This window comes from Opisthocomus hoazin, chromosome 6 (assembly GCF_030867145.1).
Source record: "Opisthocomus hoazin isolate bOpiHoa1 chromosome 6, bOpiHoa1.hap1, whole genome shotgun sequence".
In the NCBI taxonomy this organism is placed as follows: domain Eukaryota; kingdom Metazoa; phylum Chordata; class Aves; order Opisthocomiformes; family Opisthocomidae; genus Opisthocomus; species Opisthocomus hoazin.
The window spans coordinates 67887881-67901111 of record NC_134419.1 but is presented as its reverse complement, the minus strand read 5'-3'; the positions used below and the strand labels follow the sequence as shown (position 1 = coordinate 67901111).

Here is a 13231-nt window from a genome sequence, read left to right as displayed (position 1 = left end):
TGGGGCCAAGCTCTTTTCAGTGGTGCCCAGCGACAGGACAAGGGGCAATGGGCACAAACTGAAGCACAGGAAGTTCCGTCTGAACATGAGGAAGAACTTCTTCCCTCTGAGGGTGACGGAGCACTGGAACAGGTTGCCCAGGGAGGTTGTGGAGTCTCCTTCTCTGGAGATATTCAAGACCCGCCTGGACAAGGTCCTGTGCAACCTTCTGTAGGTGACCCTGCTTTGGCAGGAGGGTTGGACTAGATGACCCCCAGAGGTTCCTTCCAATCCCTGCCATTCTGTGATTCTGAGAAAATGGAAGTTCTTTCATGGTGCCTCATCATGTTCTTCCTTCTCTTCTGCTGTGAGTCATCAGGCGCCTTTCACTCTGAGGTTATGTCGGTGTGTGCGCTCTTCTGCTGCTGGACCTTGTAGACCATGAGGAGACCAGTCCTAGAGGGACACTATTCCCCCTTCTGTGTGTTGAACAGAGCAGGGTATGAGAATAGCTCTTCCGTCCACCACCTTCCAGTGCCACTTCATCAGTAGCATGCTGGACTCGGCATTCAGTGGGTCTGCAGTCACAAAGGCGCTGGCCTGGACACCATCTCCTAGAGCAAAGGAAGAGCAAGAATCACTGGCCATTGGGTCTAAGTGCCCTTTCCAGTTCCTGCACCTCTGCAATGACGTGGTATGGCTCTGCTTGCCTCTCTAGTTGGACTGGGCCACAGCAAGAGAAATCCTGCCTGTGGGAATGCATGCCTGAAGTGATAACAGACTGTGAGGAGATGTGTCTGTAGCTATGGTATATATGACTATCACTCTGGGACTTACTTTTTTAGCAGTATGCATTTTGGATGGGAAGTATGTGTTTGATGTATGAAGTTGGTGATGGAGAGTGAAGAATGTGCTGAGTTGTGTGTTCGAGTGTTTTGTACGAATCTTTCACTAAAACTGTAGACATCATTTGTGTTTGCACACAATGTATTCAGGGTGGAGAGGACTGCCTACAAAGCTGGTGTGGGAGCTGATGGAGTGCTTTTCTCTCTGACCACTGGTGGTCATGCACTTACTTGTACGAGTCATTCTCTCTTACAATTGTATGAACAGCAGGGGTGAACAGTTCATCGTGTGTGTCACGGTTGTGTATATGCAAAGGGCGTGCCTCTTCCTACTGAGAGCGCACAAACATGTATAGTGTGTGAGGTCTTTTTTGAAGATAAAGCTGTCCAAGATTGACAGGATAACTTACATTTTGCTTTCTCTGGAAAGGATTCCAAGTCCCAGCCTGTGACTAGAATCATAAAAAGAATAATTCGCAGGGTTTCAGAACACATTTATCACCTTATATATAAAATGCTCTTTAATCATTTATGGCCAGCATTTCACAGGGACTATATAATGCAACTATTTCAGGACACCAACAAAGAAATGTACAAGTGGAGCTGTAGGCTGTGGCCTCTGGTAGTAAAGGCAGAACTATGTTATTTTTCCAGCTCTGTCTGTTCATGCAGTATCACTGGGAGACAGAGTACCCTTGTCTTATCAGGGTGCCTTTTTACTACAACAAAGAAATCCTGAATACTTAGTTGGGTGTTTCCAAGCAATCCAGCTGGGACATTGAAAATATTATCTTTTTACACTTACATCAACGATAAATAGGTTAAGTACTTAACTTAGAGACTTTTGCCCATTGTAGCAAGTCATGTCTAAGTCTTTATGTAACTTCAAATGCAATTCAATGCCGTTGCTCAAGGAGGAGAGTACTGTTCAGAATGACTAAGTATACCAATGTATTGTACCAGTGCACTGTACACTAGGTCCCACAGCATGTGACTGAAAGTGCAATAAGGTCCTACTCACTGGGAGCTGTAGCATCCAAATCCAGGCACATAATTAAATCAGATGATCTGGAACAAACTCTGAATCTGCTGTGTAACCATTTGCCACTTGATGTCATTTAAGTAATAATCTCTATGAATAAAAAGTCTTCAGTGATTCTGTGTACTAGTTCTGCATCAGAAGAAGAGATGGGGTGGATGACTGAATAGACTTGCTGGAAACCACAAAGTTTCTCACTTTCCCCCTCCTTCTCCCGTTTCTGCTTCCCTTTTTATTGCAGCATTCAGATTGCAGAATGACAGCCTATCAAATTCATTCACAAGCTGCAGCAGCTATTGGGTTATTGATTTTCAGTGTGCTGAGAAGATGGGAACATTCTGCAGTGTGAGTTGTGGTTTGAGGTTGACTTTTTTCTCCCCACTAAGACACTTTTGAGCTTGGTTCCAGTGTGAGTCTGTTAGTATCACATCTTTACAAAATCCTCCTGCAGGTCTATGGAATGAAGCTGTTGGGTAAAACACCAGGAAAAATAAAAGGATGAGAATCTCATTATTAGCTCTATAACTAGCATTCTGGGTGGCCTTGCTTGAGTCACCAGTTTCCTCAAACCAGCTTTGGTTTCCTCAAAATATAAAACCGTTATAAAAATACGTCTGTACCCCAAGTTATCCTGTTGAAACACTGGTAATTATGAAACACATTGGGATCCTTAGGTGAAATGCCTTAAGCAGGCTGTGTGAGAATAGAAGAACTGAACCACAATCTTATGTGTGTTGCAATTTTCTTTGTAAGGCCAAAATTGCTGCTGTTTCCTGCTACTTCAGTGCCAGAGACCAAGAATTGCCCTGTGCGTATTTCATCTTTCAGGGAGAAAGATGCATGCACAGTTGAGAGATTGTGGCTTTACAGATAATGTTATTGATGTCTTACCGTGTTCCCATGCTGATTCTGAAATATAAGCTTTCTTTTCCATTTGTCACCTTTCCACCTTATCTTATGCTCTTATCTTGTCCCCAGCATTGCCATTTATTTGCCTTCCTTTGGTGCTCCTTGGAAATTCTTGCCCTGGCATCTACCGCACTGACACAGCCAGCAGATCCCTGTTGGGTTTGACAGGGCAAGAGAGACACATGCACAGAACCTTCATCGGCTTGATCTATTTTTCAGCCATGTCAATTTTTCCTAGGTAGCAGGGATAAAGGGAATGTTCTTGGCTAACAAGAAGATTGACAACCAAGTGAAAACTTTCATCACCTACAATAAAGGGAGAGACTGGAGTTTGTTGCAGGCTCCGGACACTGATCTGAGAGGAAACCCCGTTCACTGTATCCTAGTAAGTACCCGGGGGAGAACTTGGGGGTTGATAACATCCCAGAACAATCTTTTTTCTACCAGGTACCGCAAGAAGGAGAGGGCAGCTCCTCTCTCCATGCAGTATATCTTGTGGAGGGAATGCTGCATGTTAAAGTACATCAGGCTTCGGCTGCCAGGTAGTATTGCAATAGCTTGCGCTGTAATTTAGCTTAATTTAATTTCTGGAACAAAAGGAAGCATCGTAGATCAGCTTCCTTCTGCAGAATTGATGGTCTGGCTTTAAACAGCCGGTGAAGCTGGAGGCCGTTTCTGCGCAGTTGGCTCTCTGGACACTAGATGGGAGGAGCGAGCTGCTGTAGCTCAGCAACTGTCAGGGTCCCAGCAGCTGGGGACCGGCTCAAGGGAAAGGAGAGCTCTGATTTCTTTCAGGCCATTCTGTTGCAGTATTAAGATTTATCATTTTCTAACTTTGAGTTCGAAGTGAGAATTGACACATTCATCCAAATATACGTATATCTGTGTTGGGTGTATATTGTGTCTTTCTTTGTACTGATTAATACAGACCAACATGTAGCTAAGTCTTTAATCATGATTATATGCAAACAGTTTCCAAGAGTGAAAGTGAAATATAAGCAGTGTGAATAGAACAGGAGAACTCTGTCAAATTAGAAGCTTAGACTGATCTTGACATGTTTTTCAGTTGATAAAATCTATACACAGTAACCCCAGCCTCTGGGATTCGCAATAACTTTTTTTCACAATAACTTTTGTATTACACAAATTTTAACATGGTTCCAGGCAGAATCATGGGCACTACTTACACTGCTGTTCCTCCTCTGTCCTCTGCCTGCATGTTATTTTCCATCTGAAAAAAAAACAAAGGTGATGTTTCTCATTTTGAGGCTGTAAGTTTGTGTAGAATCTGAATCAGTGTTACAGTTTGTGCACTGTGGTACCTAGCTGAATGTTACACGAATCTCTTAACTGAACCCCATGCATTATTGCGAGAGCAAAGAATAAATTACTTGGTATTTGAAGCTGTTCAAATAATTGATTTCTTGATTGAGCCAAAATGCAAGCTTTTCATTTTCTCTCCAGTTTGGAAAAAATAAATAGGGAGGACTGAGGGTCAAACAGAAGAGTTATCTCATGACTAAATTTGTTTGGGTTTGTTTTCTTCTTCCAAGTTTTTAAAAATTGTAACTAAAGGCGTTTTTAAATTAAATTTTTCTAGAAGATGAAAACCAAAAAGATGACATTCAGAAAACTTTGCAGACATAAAGCAATTGAATTTTTTTGAAAGGGCTATGTGTAGAGTCTTTGAGTTTCAAATAGATTGTAATCTAGTTTTAACTCAAGTGAGCATATTTGACAAAACAATACACCTTGACTTTTTGAAATTATGACCAATTTTATGAGAAACCCAAGATTTTTATTATGTGATATGATAGTGTAATATTTTGGGGGGCTGGGAAGGCAGAAGAAATAAAAGATGTGGGCAAGTGAAATAATCAAAGTAAGCTCTATTTTCTCATAAATTTGTAGTTTGAGTTCTGAGAAAAAGTCTTTCTTGGTGTTGTTGCACACTGGTCAGGAGAGATCTGACTCACCATTGTGGTTATAAATGAGCCAGAGGTACTGCTCTGCAGGGTCCTCATTGAATGGTCATTTGCATGAACTATGTATTTTATATACAAGGGTATGTTGCCACTGTAGTTATCCACTATATAGTGCAAGTGGTCGTATGACTGCATATAAACCAGGACTGTATGGTTCTTATGGATTGAGGGGATTATGGCTCCCTTAAGCCTTCCCATCTGTTTTGTATTTGATACTATACTCATGGGCACCTGAGAATACAATTCATTTCATTTAAAATTAGACCAGATATGCCTGGACAGGCTAGAATTCTCTTGAGGGTGGTAAACTTGAACAAGCCAGGCAAGGGGTCATAAGCAGGGGTGGAAGCATGGGCACTTGCAAGGACACGGTGAGAACTGACCCAAAGAAGCTCTTGGTTCTCTGTGGATTGTGTTTTTATCCTTGTATCTGCAATGTACACAAACCACTGTTTAAACACTGGTTCATTTTTATTTTCTCTCTATGCGGCCATGAGTTACCCTGAGAATTGCTTCCTCCTGTGCAAGCTCGATGTGGGCTTATCATCCTGTGTTCACTGGAAAGCAACCGCTTCATAAATGCTCTGTGACATGGGCTGGGGTAGGCATCTCGGGTTCGTGGGCATCTGTAGAAGTCGGCCCATGATTTCAGAGTGGTAAGGGATAAATCCTCAATGGACTTAAATCACATAGCTCAGTCTTTGTCCTTCCAGAAGAATGAGAATGAACTTAGTCAGCCCTTCCTCAGCTGGAGTAGTGTTTAGCCAGGTTTATTCTTTCTCTTCCCTTAACATGAGGTAAAACAGGCAAGAAGCCTCTTTCATTGCCTGAGCCTGTCTGCCTCCTTCATGCTTAGGTTGTCACAAGCTAGTGGAATAGTAGTAGAACAGGGATCATCAGCTGAACATACAGGGTGCCAGGTGATTGACTTGCAAATTGGCAAGAAAGCAAATAAATGAAATCTGATCTAAATTGACTTGTAAGGTCTTTTACAGGAACAGGCAGTCTGTCCGCGAAGGAAAGAGAGGTACAGAAAATGCACCAAAGCCACAAAGTAAAATAACAATCCTACAGGAGAGGGACAAGCTATTTAAAAATCTGATTTGAGCTTCACAGTTAATGATGGGGGAAGATGAAGGCAGGTTATGGAATGCAAGAATTCAAGAAATAATAGAGAAAAGGCCACAGAAGCTGAGAGTGGTAGGGGAAATTTTCGAAGCAAAACCACTGGAAGTGTATGTTCCTGGAGATAAGTCAGGGATGTATAATGGCATTCTACTGAGAAAAAGTATGGCGAAAAGGAATTGTCCCCTGCTCTGAGGCAATTCTCTTCTTGTTGATGTGACACAGCTGTAGTATTTAAACAGTTCACCAACTCCACTCACCTCTTTAGCCACACTCTGTCTACCCTTGCATCACCAGAAGTTTTACCTCCTTATGTCAGTTGCTCCTTTTCCCTCTATGTATTACTGTTCTTGGCATGATCCTCCTGCTCCTTATGGCATGGTGAAGTGAATTCTGAGTAGTCCGTCATACATCTAGCTTAGCTCCCATGCTTCCTCTATGGCAGATACTAACACTTTCTCACTGCTGGTTTTCAGCATAATTGCCTCTAGCAATAGCTTGGGACACAGCAATGACATATGTTCCAACTTGTTGGCAGAATGGGATCTGCCCTTTCCCAGAGTGACAGGACGGTCCCCAGCCTGCGAGTGCTGTGCAGTGTCTTCCTCTGTGCATCTGGTCTTTAAATTTAAGCTAAGGGAGAGTTAATGCAGAAATAAATACATTGCAGCTAAGTTGGCAGCTAAGGAGGTTAAGAGGGAATCTGGTTGAAACACAAGGCAAGCCAGATGGAACCATCCCTCTACTGTAAGTTTGCTCAAGGTGGTTTTTTTAAAGCAACTCAAAGAATTTCTTTGCGTTTTTTGTGAGATTGCTCTGAACAATGAGGATGGAGGAAAGCAATGAAATTCTATCTAATCCCAAGGTTTTATTTTTCTTGTTTATCTCACTTGTTTTCTACACTGAATACACTTAATCTTCATAAAATAGCTGCCAAGGTATTATATCCCAAAGATGCTGGGTTTGTTTGATACTTATCTTGTGCTGTGAAGTGGTTAACTGAGGATTAACTCTGTCTTCCAAGTTGTGGGCATCTGTCTAGGAGAGTTAATCAATTAGCTTTCAAGGATTGGTCTTGTGGTTAAAATACTGGGCGGAATCTCAGGAGAATCTTGATTCAGTTTTTAGGCCTATCTCCAATTTCTTACGTGACCTTGGGCAAGTCATTTATTTTCTATGTGCCTCTCTTCCCCAGACATCTGTTTAATCGCTCCCACATTTTGTTTGTCTTGTCTATATGGATTATAAGGATTTCAGGACAAAGACCCACTTCTTGTAAGGGAGGGCATTCACACCATCTGCTACAGAATAATTTAAGCATCTGAGAGAGATGTTTTGAATCTCTCTCCTGGAAGTGTTTCTCTCTCTTTATTGCTCCTCCTATTGCAGGTGAGAAAATACTGTGACTACCACTAGCTTTGTGAATGATGTCTAGCATCATACTTGTGCTATAATACTTTGCCCGACTCCTGATCAGGAACAGTTACTAATAGCTGTTTTGTATGTGTCATGCCATTGGAGACAGTTCAAGTGGGCTTTGCAGAACAGCCAAGAAGTGGGTTTGTAGGTATTTATGAGAAATTTTACAAGGGGCTGAGGAGCCTCCTGGGTGAGGAGCATGAAAGTGCTGGCTTAAAAATATTAGGAAGCAAGTAATGAACTCCAGCATGATTGTAAGAACTATAGCAGTGATCAGAGCAGTGGGCTATGTCACTCACACTTTATCTTCTATCTAGGCTGTAAATGCTCCGTGGCAATGATTGTCTTTCCCTTGGTGTCTGTGCAGCACCTAGCACTGCTGGGTACTAGACAATGACAGGGAAACCCAAAATTGGTGATTCTGATGAAAATAATGATTTCAGTAGCCGTTTGGTAACAACAAGAAGGATAGATACAATTGATGGAAATTCTAAAGAACAAAGCTGAGTTGTCTGTATACAAGTTAAGTTGTGGGAGCTAGAGGAGGAACATAAAGGGACCAACAGTGTGATGGAAGACCAGCCAGTTTGGAAAAATATCTGTCAATAAACTATATAAGGATACAGATGGAGAAGGTGTACATCAAGGGTGGAGAAAAGAATGCTGCCACAGTAAAGACGTGAGATGGCCATGGGCAATAACTTCAGGTGTTTGGCTAGAGTGGAGAGATTAGTTTTTACACCATAATGCAGTTGTCACTAGACACTGTAAGCATTACTGCACTCCAACCAATAAGAAGTCATGACACTAAAAATACCTTCTTTCTCCTTAGACAGGTGACCTGGCTTTTGGCATTTGAGATATATATTCCATTTCTGTGTATGATATGTGTGAAATGAGACAAATTTGGAAGAACATCTGGTGGCACAAAGATTTGTGTCTAACGAGGTCTAATCTCTGTCAGAGTAGGGAATTGGCTGAGTTGCTGCCCATTAGCTACTGTCTTCAGAATGCTGAAGTGGGCTTGGAGTGTGTTAGTTTTAAAAATATGTTCTGCATTTAGTCTTTTCAAAACATATAAAAATGTAAAAGGGAAGAATTCATGCTCTTGCAATGCTTCTCCACTTCCTGCATGCATGTCAGCTCAATTTGGTTTCCACTCGCTCCCTGTGCCCCCGGGGTGCTCCAGCGGCTGCCCTCGCAAGGCTGTCAGTTAAAGTTAGGCTGCTCAGTACATTCCACATGGCAGGTTGTGTTCCCTTCTGCACAGCTCACGTCTCCTTTTTCTGTCTCACATAAGTGAGAGCTCCCATCCTTCCTCACCATTCTCATATATCTTTGCCCAAAAAACCTCCTGCCTTTTGTTGTTGTCATTCTCCACAGGGAGATTTTCATTTCAAAATCAGACACCTATCTTGAGATGGGATGGATCAGTGTTTTTGCTTCAGGGACCTATGGGGCTAGGTCTCCTGCAGAGGAAGCCTACAAAACTTTTGGGGCTAGAGACCTAGCATTTAGGCAACTGATATTGGACAGAAAGACCTGCCTCCTAAGAGCCTGAAGGGTCTTCTGCATAGCCTCTCCTGCTTGTCTTACAATGCTGTGCAAGCTGAAGCCTGGGCTTTGCTTTGTGTTTCTGTGATCTCCCCCTCGATTTGGTCAGCTTGCTTCAGGTTTTTTCCACCTCCCTTCCCTTAGCATATTTCACGAAGGACTCTTCATGGGGTTTGGAAGGAAAAAAGTACTGCAAATAAAGCCCAAGAGAAGGCAAAAATTGTAAACATTTTCAGAAATTACCAGACTATAGACTTGGAGGGAATTGTAACAGCAATTTTGGAAATCTGCCTGTCTGTCTTACGTTTTTGCTCACCTGATTTATTGTGTACCATTCCTGTCTTGTCTGAGTACCTGACATACAAAATCAATAACAAATAGGTGAGTTTTCCATGGATATATTTGTATTGAAATCTCAAAGGTCACATCCAAATGGGGCGAAGAAGCATTGTATTAAACAACTTTTAAACTAACACTTTCCAGTCCTGCTATTTCTTCCTGGTGCAGTGCAGGACAGAGTCGTGTGTCAAAAGTGCTGAGAGTCAAGTAATGTTATGACAATGTCTGAATGAAGTTGTTTCTCGTGGCTAACTAGTGGTTGCTCAGCACCACACCAGTAGGGTTATTTTGCTTCTTGTTGCAGCGATAGCTTGGGCACTGCTGCTCTGAGAGTCACTGCATCATATCTGCAGCCTTGCTTGCCTCTCAAGGGAGCTAGAAGCGAGGAGAGCTAGGTAGTCCTTACTGTTACCCACTCTTGCAAGTCTGGGCGCCTGCTTTGTGGATACAGCCTCAAAGATTTTGTTATTGTGAAAGGATTTCAGCCTAATGAATCACTTTCTCAGTGGGAACGGGTTGTGTTAGAAAATGATAGCGAAGCTCTCACAACAGAACCAGGACAGAGGCTGTGTATTTCTGAGGGTGGCTGTTACAATGTATTTACATTGATTAGTAAATAATACGGAAAGATACTGTGTATTTCTAAGCCTGTAAGCAATAGGAGCATGTATTTCATGTTGTGTCTGCTTTTTACTTTTCATTTCCCCTTTCTCCATAGCCCTATTGCTCCCTTCATCTTCACCTGAAGGTCTCAGAGAATCCCTACACCTCAGGAAACATCGCCAGCCGAGACACTGCCCCCAGTATTATTGTAGCTTCAGGTATGAAACATTTGAAGATTGCCCATGTATTATGTGAAAACACTGACAAAATATTGAGTTTGTGATGGCTGTGGAGGGTGTTGGGTGGGATGTCACACCACCAGTAGCAGGAAGGAAGGAAGGCTGTCAAACGGAAGTCCTTACTTCAACTTGTCAGATATTTTTTACGGAAACTGACCTGCAGGACCAAGGAGATCGCATCTAGTCCTCTACTCCCATGAACATTAGATTCCAACCAGGGCACTTCCTTTGCATAGGGAGGTGTGTAGAGATGTATACATTGGATCTTTTATATATATTTTCTTCAAACTGAAAGATTTTCCCTTCCCTTTGCCCTCTTTCTTTTCCCAAAACTAGAAGTTCTTTAATTGCAAAAGGTAAATAAACACATTTCCTCCCCTGATTTGCTAATTCTGCTATTTCTTAGAGTGTTACATCACTAATCAATGCTCATTTTACAGGTAATATAGGCACTGAACTATCAGACAATGACATCAGCATGTTTGTTTCTTCTGATGCTGGGAACACTTGGAGACAGGTAAACAACAGAATCACAGGTTCTGAAGCTACCTCTCTCTCTCCATTAATTGCAGAAAGAGACCGGATGATGAAGTTAAATGAAGTGCTTAATATTTAGTGAAATCCCACCTGTTGCAGCAGGTCTAGCGACTACTCTTACCACACATTTGCATTGGTAAACAAAACCACCATGACTGACCAACACCTCTTGCAAGATGGATCTGTGTACATCAGTTATGTGGTATAGGACGCATAAAATTCTTCTTTAAACATAAATCTGTCATCAAAAGGAGAGAAATTGTTGATCCGTGAAAAAAAATCATGTTTCTAACTTTTTTATCAAGCAGAGGCAGAATGCATTTTCCAAGGAAGTGGGAAAAGTTAAAAAAAAAACCACCCTACCCCCCCCCACACACAAAAAACAAACCCAAAACAAAACCAGAATAAAAATCAAAACCCAGGAACTGTCTTTGTACAGAACACCTTCCACTACTCAGTAACTTCCTTAGCACATACCTGTTTTCTGCCATGATTGTACTTAAAGAACTATGACATTCTCTCGATACTGAGGAAAATAGATTTAAATATATGCACTTTTTTCCCCCAGATCTTTGAAGAAGAGCACAGCGTTCTGTACCTAGATCAAGGTGGAGTACTGGTTGCCATGAAACACACATCTCTGCCGATCAGACATCTCTGGTAATGACTCTGTCTATGCTAAATGTCTGCTGTCCCTCTTTTCAGATGCCAGGAAGTAGGCAGTTAAGGTGTGTCCAGAGTTTTCTGTAGCTACAATCTAGAAAATATCAGTTAAGATACTGGCAAACACTTACTCAAGTAAAGCTAAGAAATCCTGGCAATTTCAGCTTACATAGTTTCAGTGTGGCCAGATCTGAGATATTGTCAGTGTAACTCCACGACTTTCCAGGTTCACCACAACTTGACTACTTGGGTTTGGTTATTTGTGTAATATGAGTCTGGACTGCGGCTTTGTATCTTATGAAGTTGCCAAAGTACTTGTAATTTTCAAAATTATTGATGCATTTGTCTTCTATGTGTCAGGCAGCACTCATGAACCAGAATTTTCCTGAATAGATTCAGGGTTGTATAGCCAATAAGGCAGAAGTATCCCCGCTATTTAGCACTCTTGAGTTTACGCAGTAGGTAGAATGTAGTTTTGTGATGTTTTGCATTATTTGCTTCCACTACGGTCAGTGTCATATCTGAAACACGCAGACCCAAGTCTTAGGAAGTGATGAGTGGTTCCAAGCTTTTGCTTAGACCCACCCCAGGGAAAACTGCTGGTCAGAAGAGGCAAAGCTCTTGTGCTCCAGAAATCTAACTGCCTTACAATATCTTATGTTGGGGACCCAAAAATAAGATGCTCAAAATCACTTATTTAAAAAAAAATCCTAGCCCTAGGGTATGTTTTGCCCTTAAAACATCAATCTCTAACATAGTTTTATTAGTTTCCACCACTTAAGTATTGGACATTGGTTAACAGTATGATGCCAAACAAGTTTGATCAGTGCTCTGATTTATGGTGCAAGAACAGAAGCTGTTTGCTACTTCTCTATAGCAGCTGTAGTGGACTAGAGGTTCTCTTCAGTAAAGTAGGAGGAGAGTAAGGAAAGAAGATACTCATTCTGCTTTCTCCACTAGGTTAAGTTTTGATGAAGGGAGATCTTGGAGCAAGTACAGTTTCACATCCCTCCCACTGTTTGTGGATGGAGTACTAGGGGAACCTGGAGAGGAAACTCTCATCATGACGTAAGTGAGCATGCCATCATGCTGATGTTGATGGGAACCACACCAAAAATAGCTCATGAGGGTTGTTCATGACATAATAGTATTTCTGGCAGGGGACCAAACCAAGTGCCATCTGAAGCCAGGAGCATGGAGTCTTCTGTTGCTAAATCATCAGTGTTTATTTGTGATATGATTGAGGAAATGACTGCATGGTTCCTTGCAAGCTGCAAAAACATTATCACTTACCCTATCAGCGTAAAGCCTGACTCCTCAAATTGAATGTGATTTAAAGCAGAGTTACTCTTGACAGTTACTCTTGACAGATGAATATTTAAAAGAAAAATGGTGGGGTATTTCGTAGCTGTGTTTTGCTGCTACTTTTTATTTTTTTAACTGAGCCACAGAAAAATGAAGAAGTTCTTTTGTAAAAATGAATGACGAAATATTGCCTGGAGTCTGACTCATGAAAAATTATTATTAGTTTCAGTGTGGTATGCTGAGCTCTCTCTGCATGGTGCATAAATCTGGATTCACCCTGTCAGAAATTGTGACATTTTACCTGAGATCTGATTTGCATAAGCAGGAGGAAAATTCAGTTTATGTCTGTAAAAAATGAACTGACCTGTAGTAAACATAATATGTGGCTTGGAAACTAACCTGAGCTAATAGAGATGTACAAAGAATGATCATTTCAGGTTCTCGTTTTAATTCATATGGAAAGGGTTCCCAAAGCTCATAATTGAGATCTCAAACTCCTGTAGGTATAAGTGTTGCCAACCCCATGTCAAGTCTTCTCTGTATGATCATTTTGGGGATTGGCGTAAGTGGGAGGATCTTGATCCACAGAATAAAAGCTACATGCAATTTTTAAGAGTGTTGTAGGTATTTAGGAGCCGAAGTCTGACTTTCACCATGTCAATCAAGTGAAAATCAGTAGGACTGACGCTC

General features: G+C 41.6%; 1 protein-coding gene across 3 annotated transcripts in view; it reads left to right on the top strand.

Annotated features, from left to right (window-relative positions):
* Positions 1-13231, top strand: part of LOC104336537 (VPS10 domain-containing receptor SorCS1) — a 311179-nt gene that overhangs the window by 248364 nt on the left and 49584 nt on the right. For all 3 annotated transcript variants that reach the window (XM_075423698.1, XM_075423700.1, XM_075423699.1), the window contains exons 10-14: positions 3011-3157; positions 9913-10015; positions 10477-10553; positions 11142-11233; positions 12197-12304. In XM_075423698.1, the coding sequence (XP_075279813.1) occupies positions 3011-3157; positions 9913-10015; positions 10477-10553; positions 11142-11233; positions 12197-12304 (527 nt within the window). The remainder of the gene's footprint in view (positions 1-3010; positions 3158-9912; positions 10016-10476; positions 10554-11141; positions 11234-12196; positions 12305-13231) is intronic.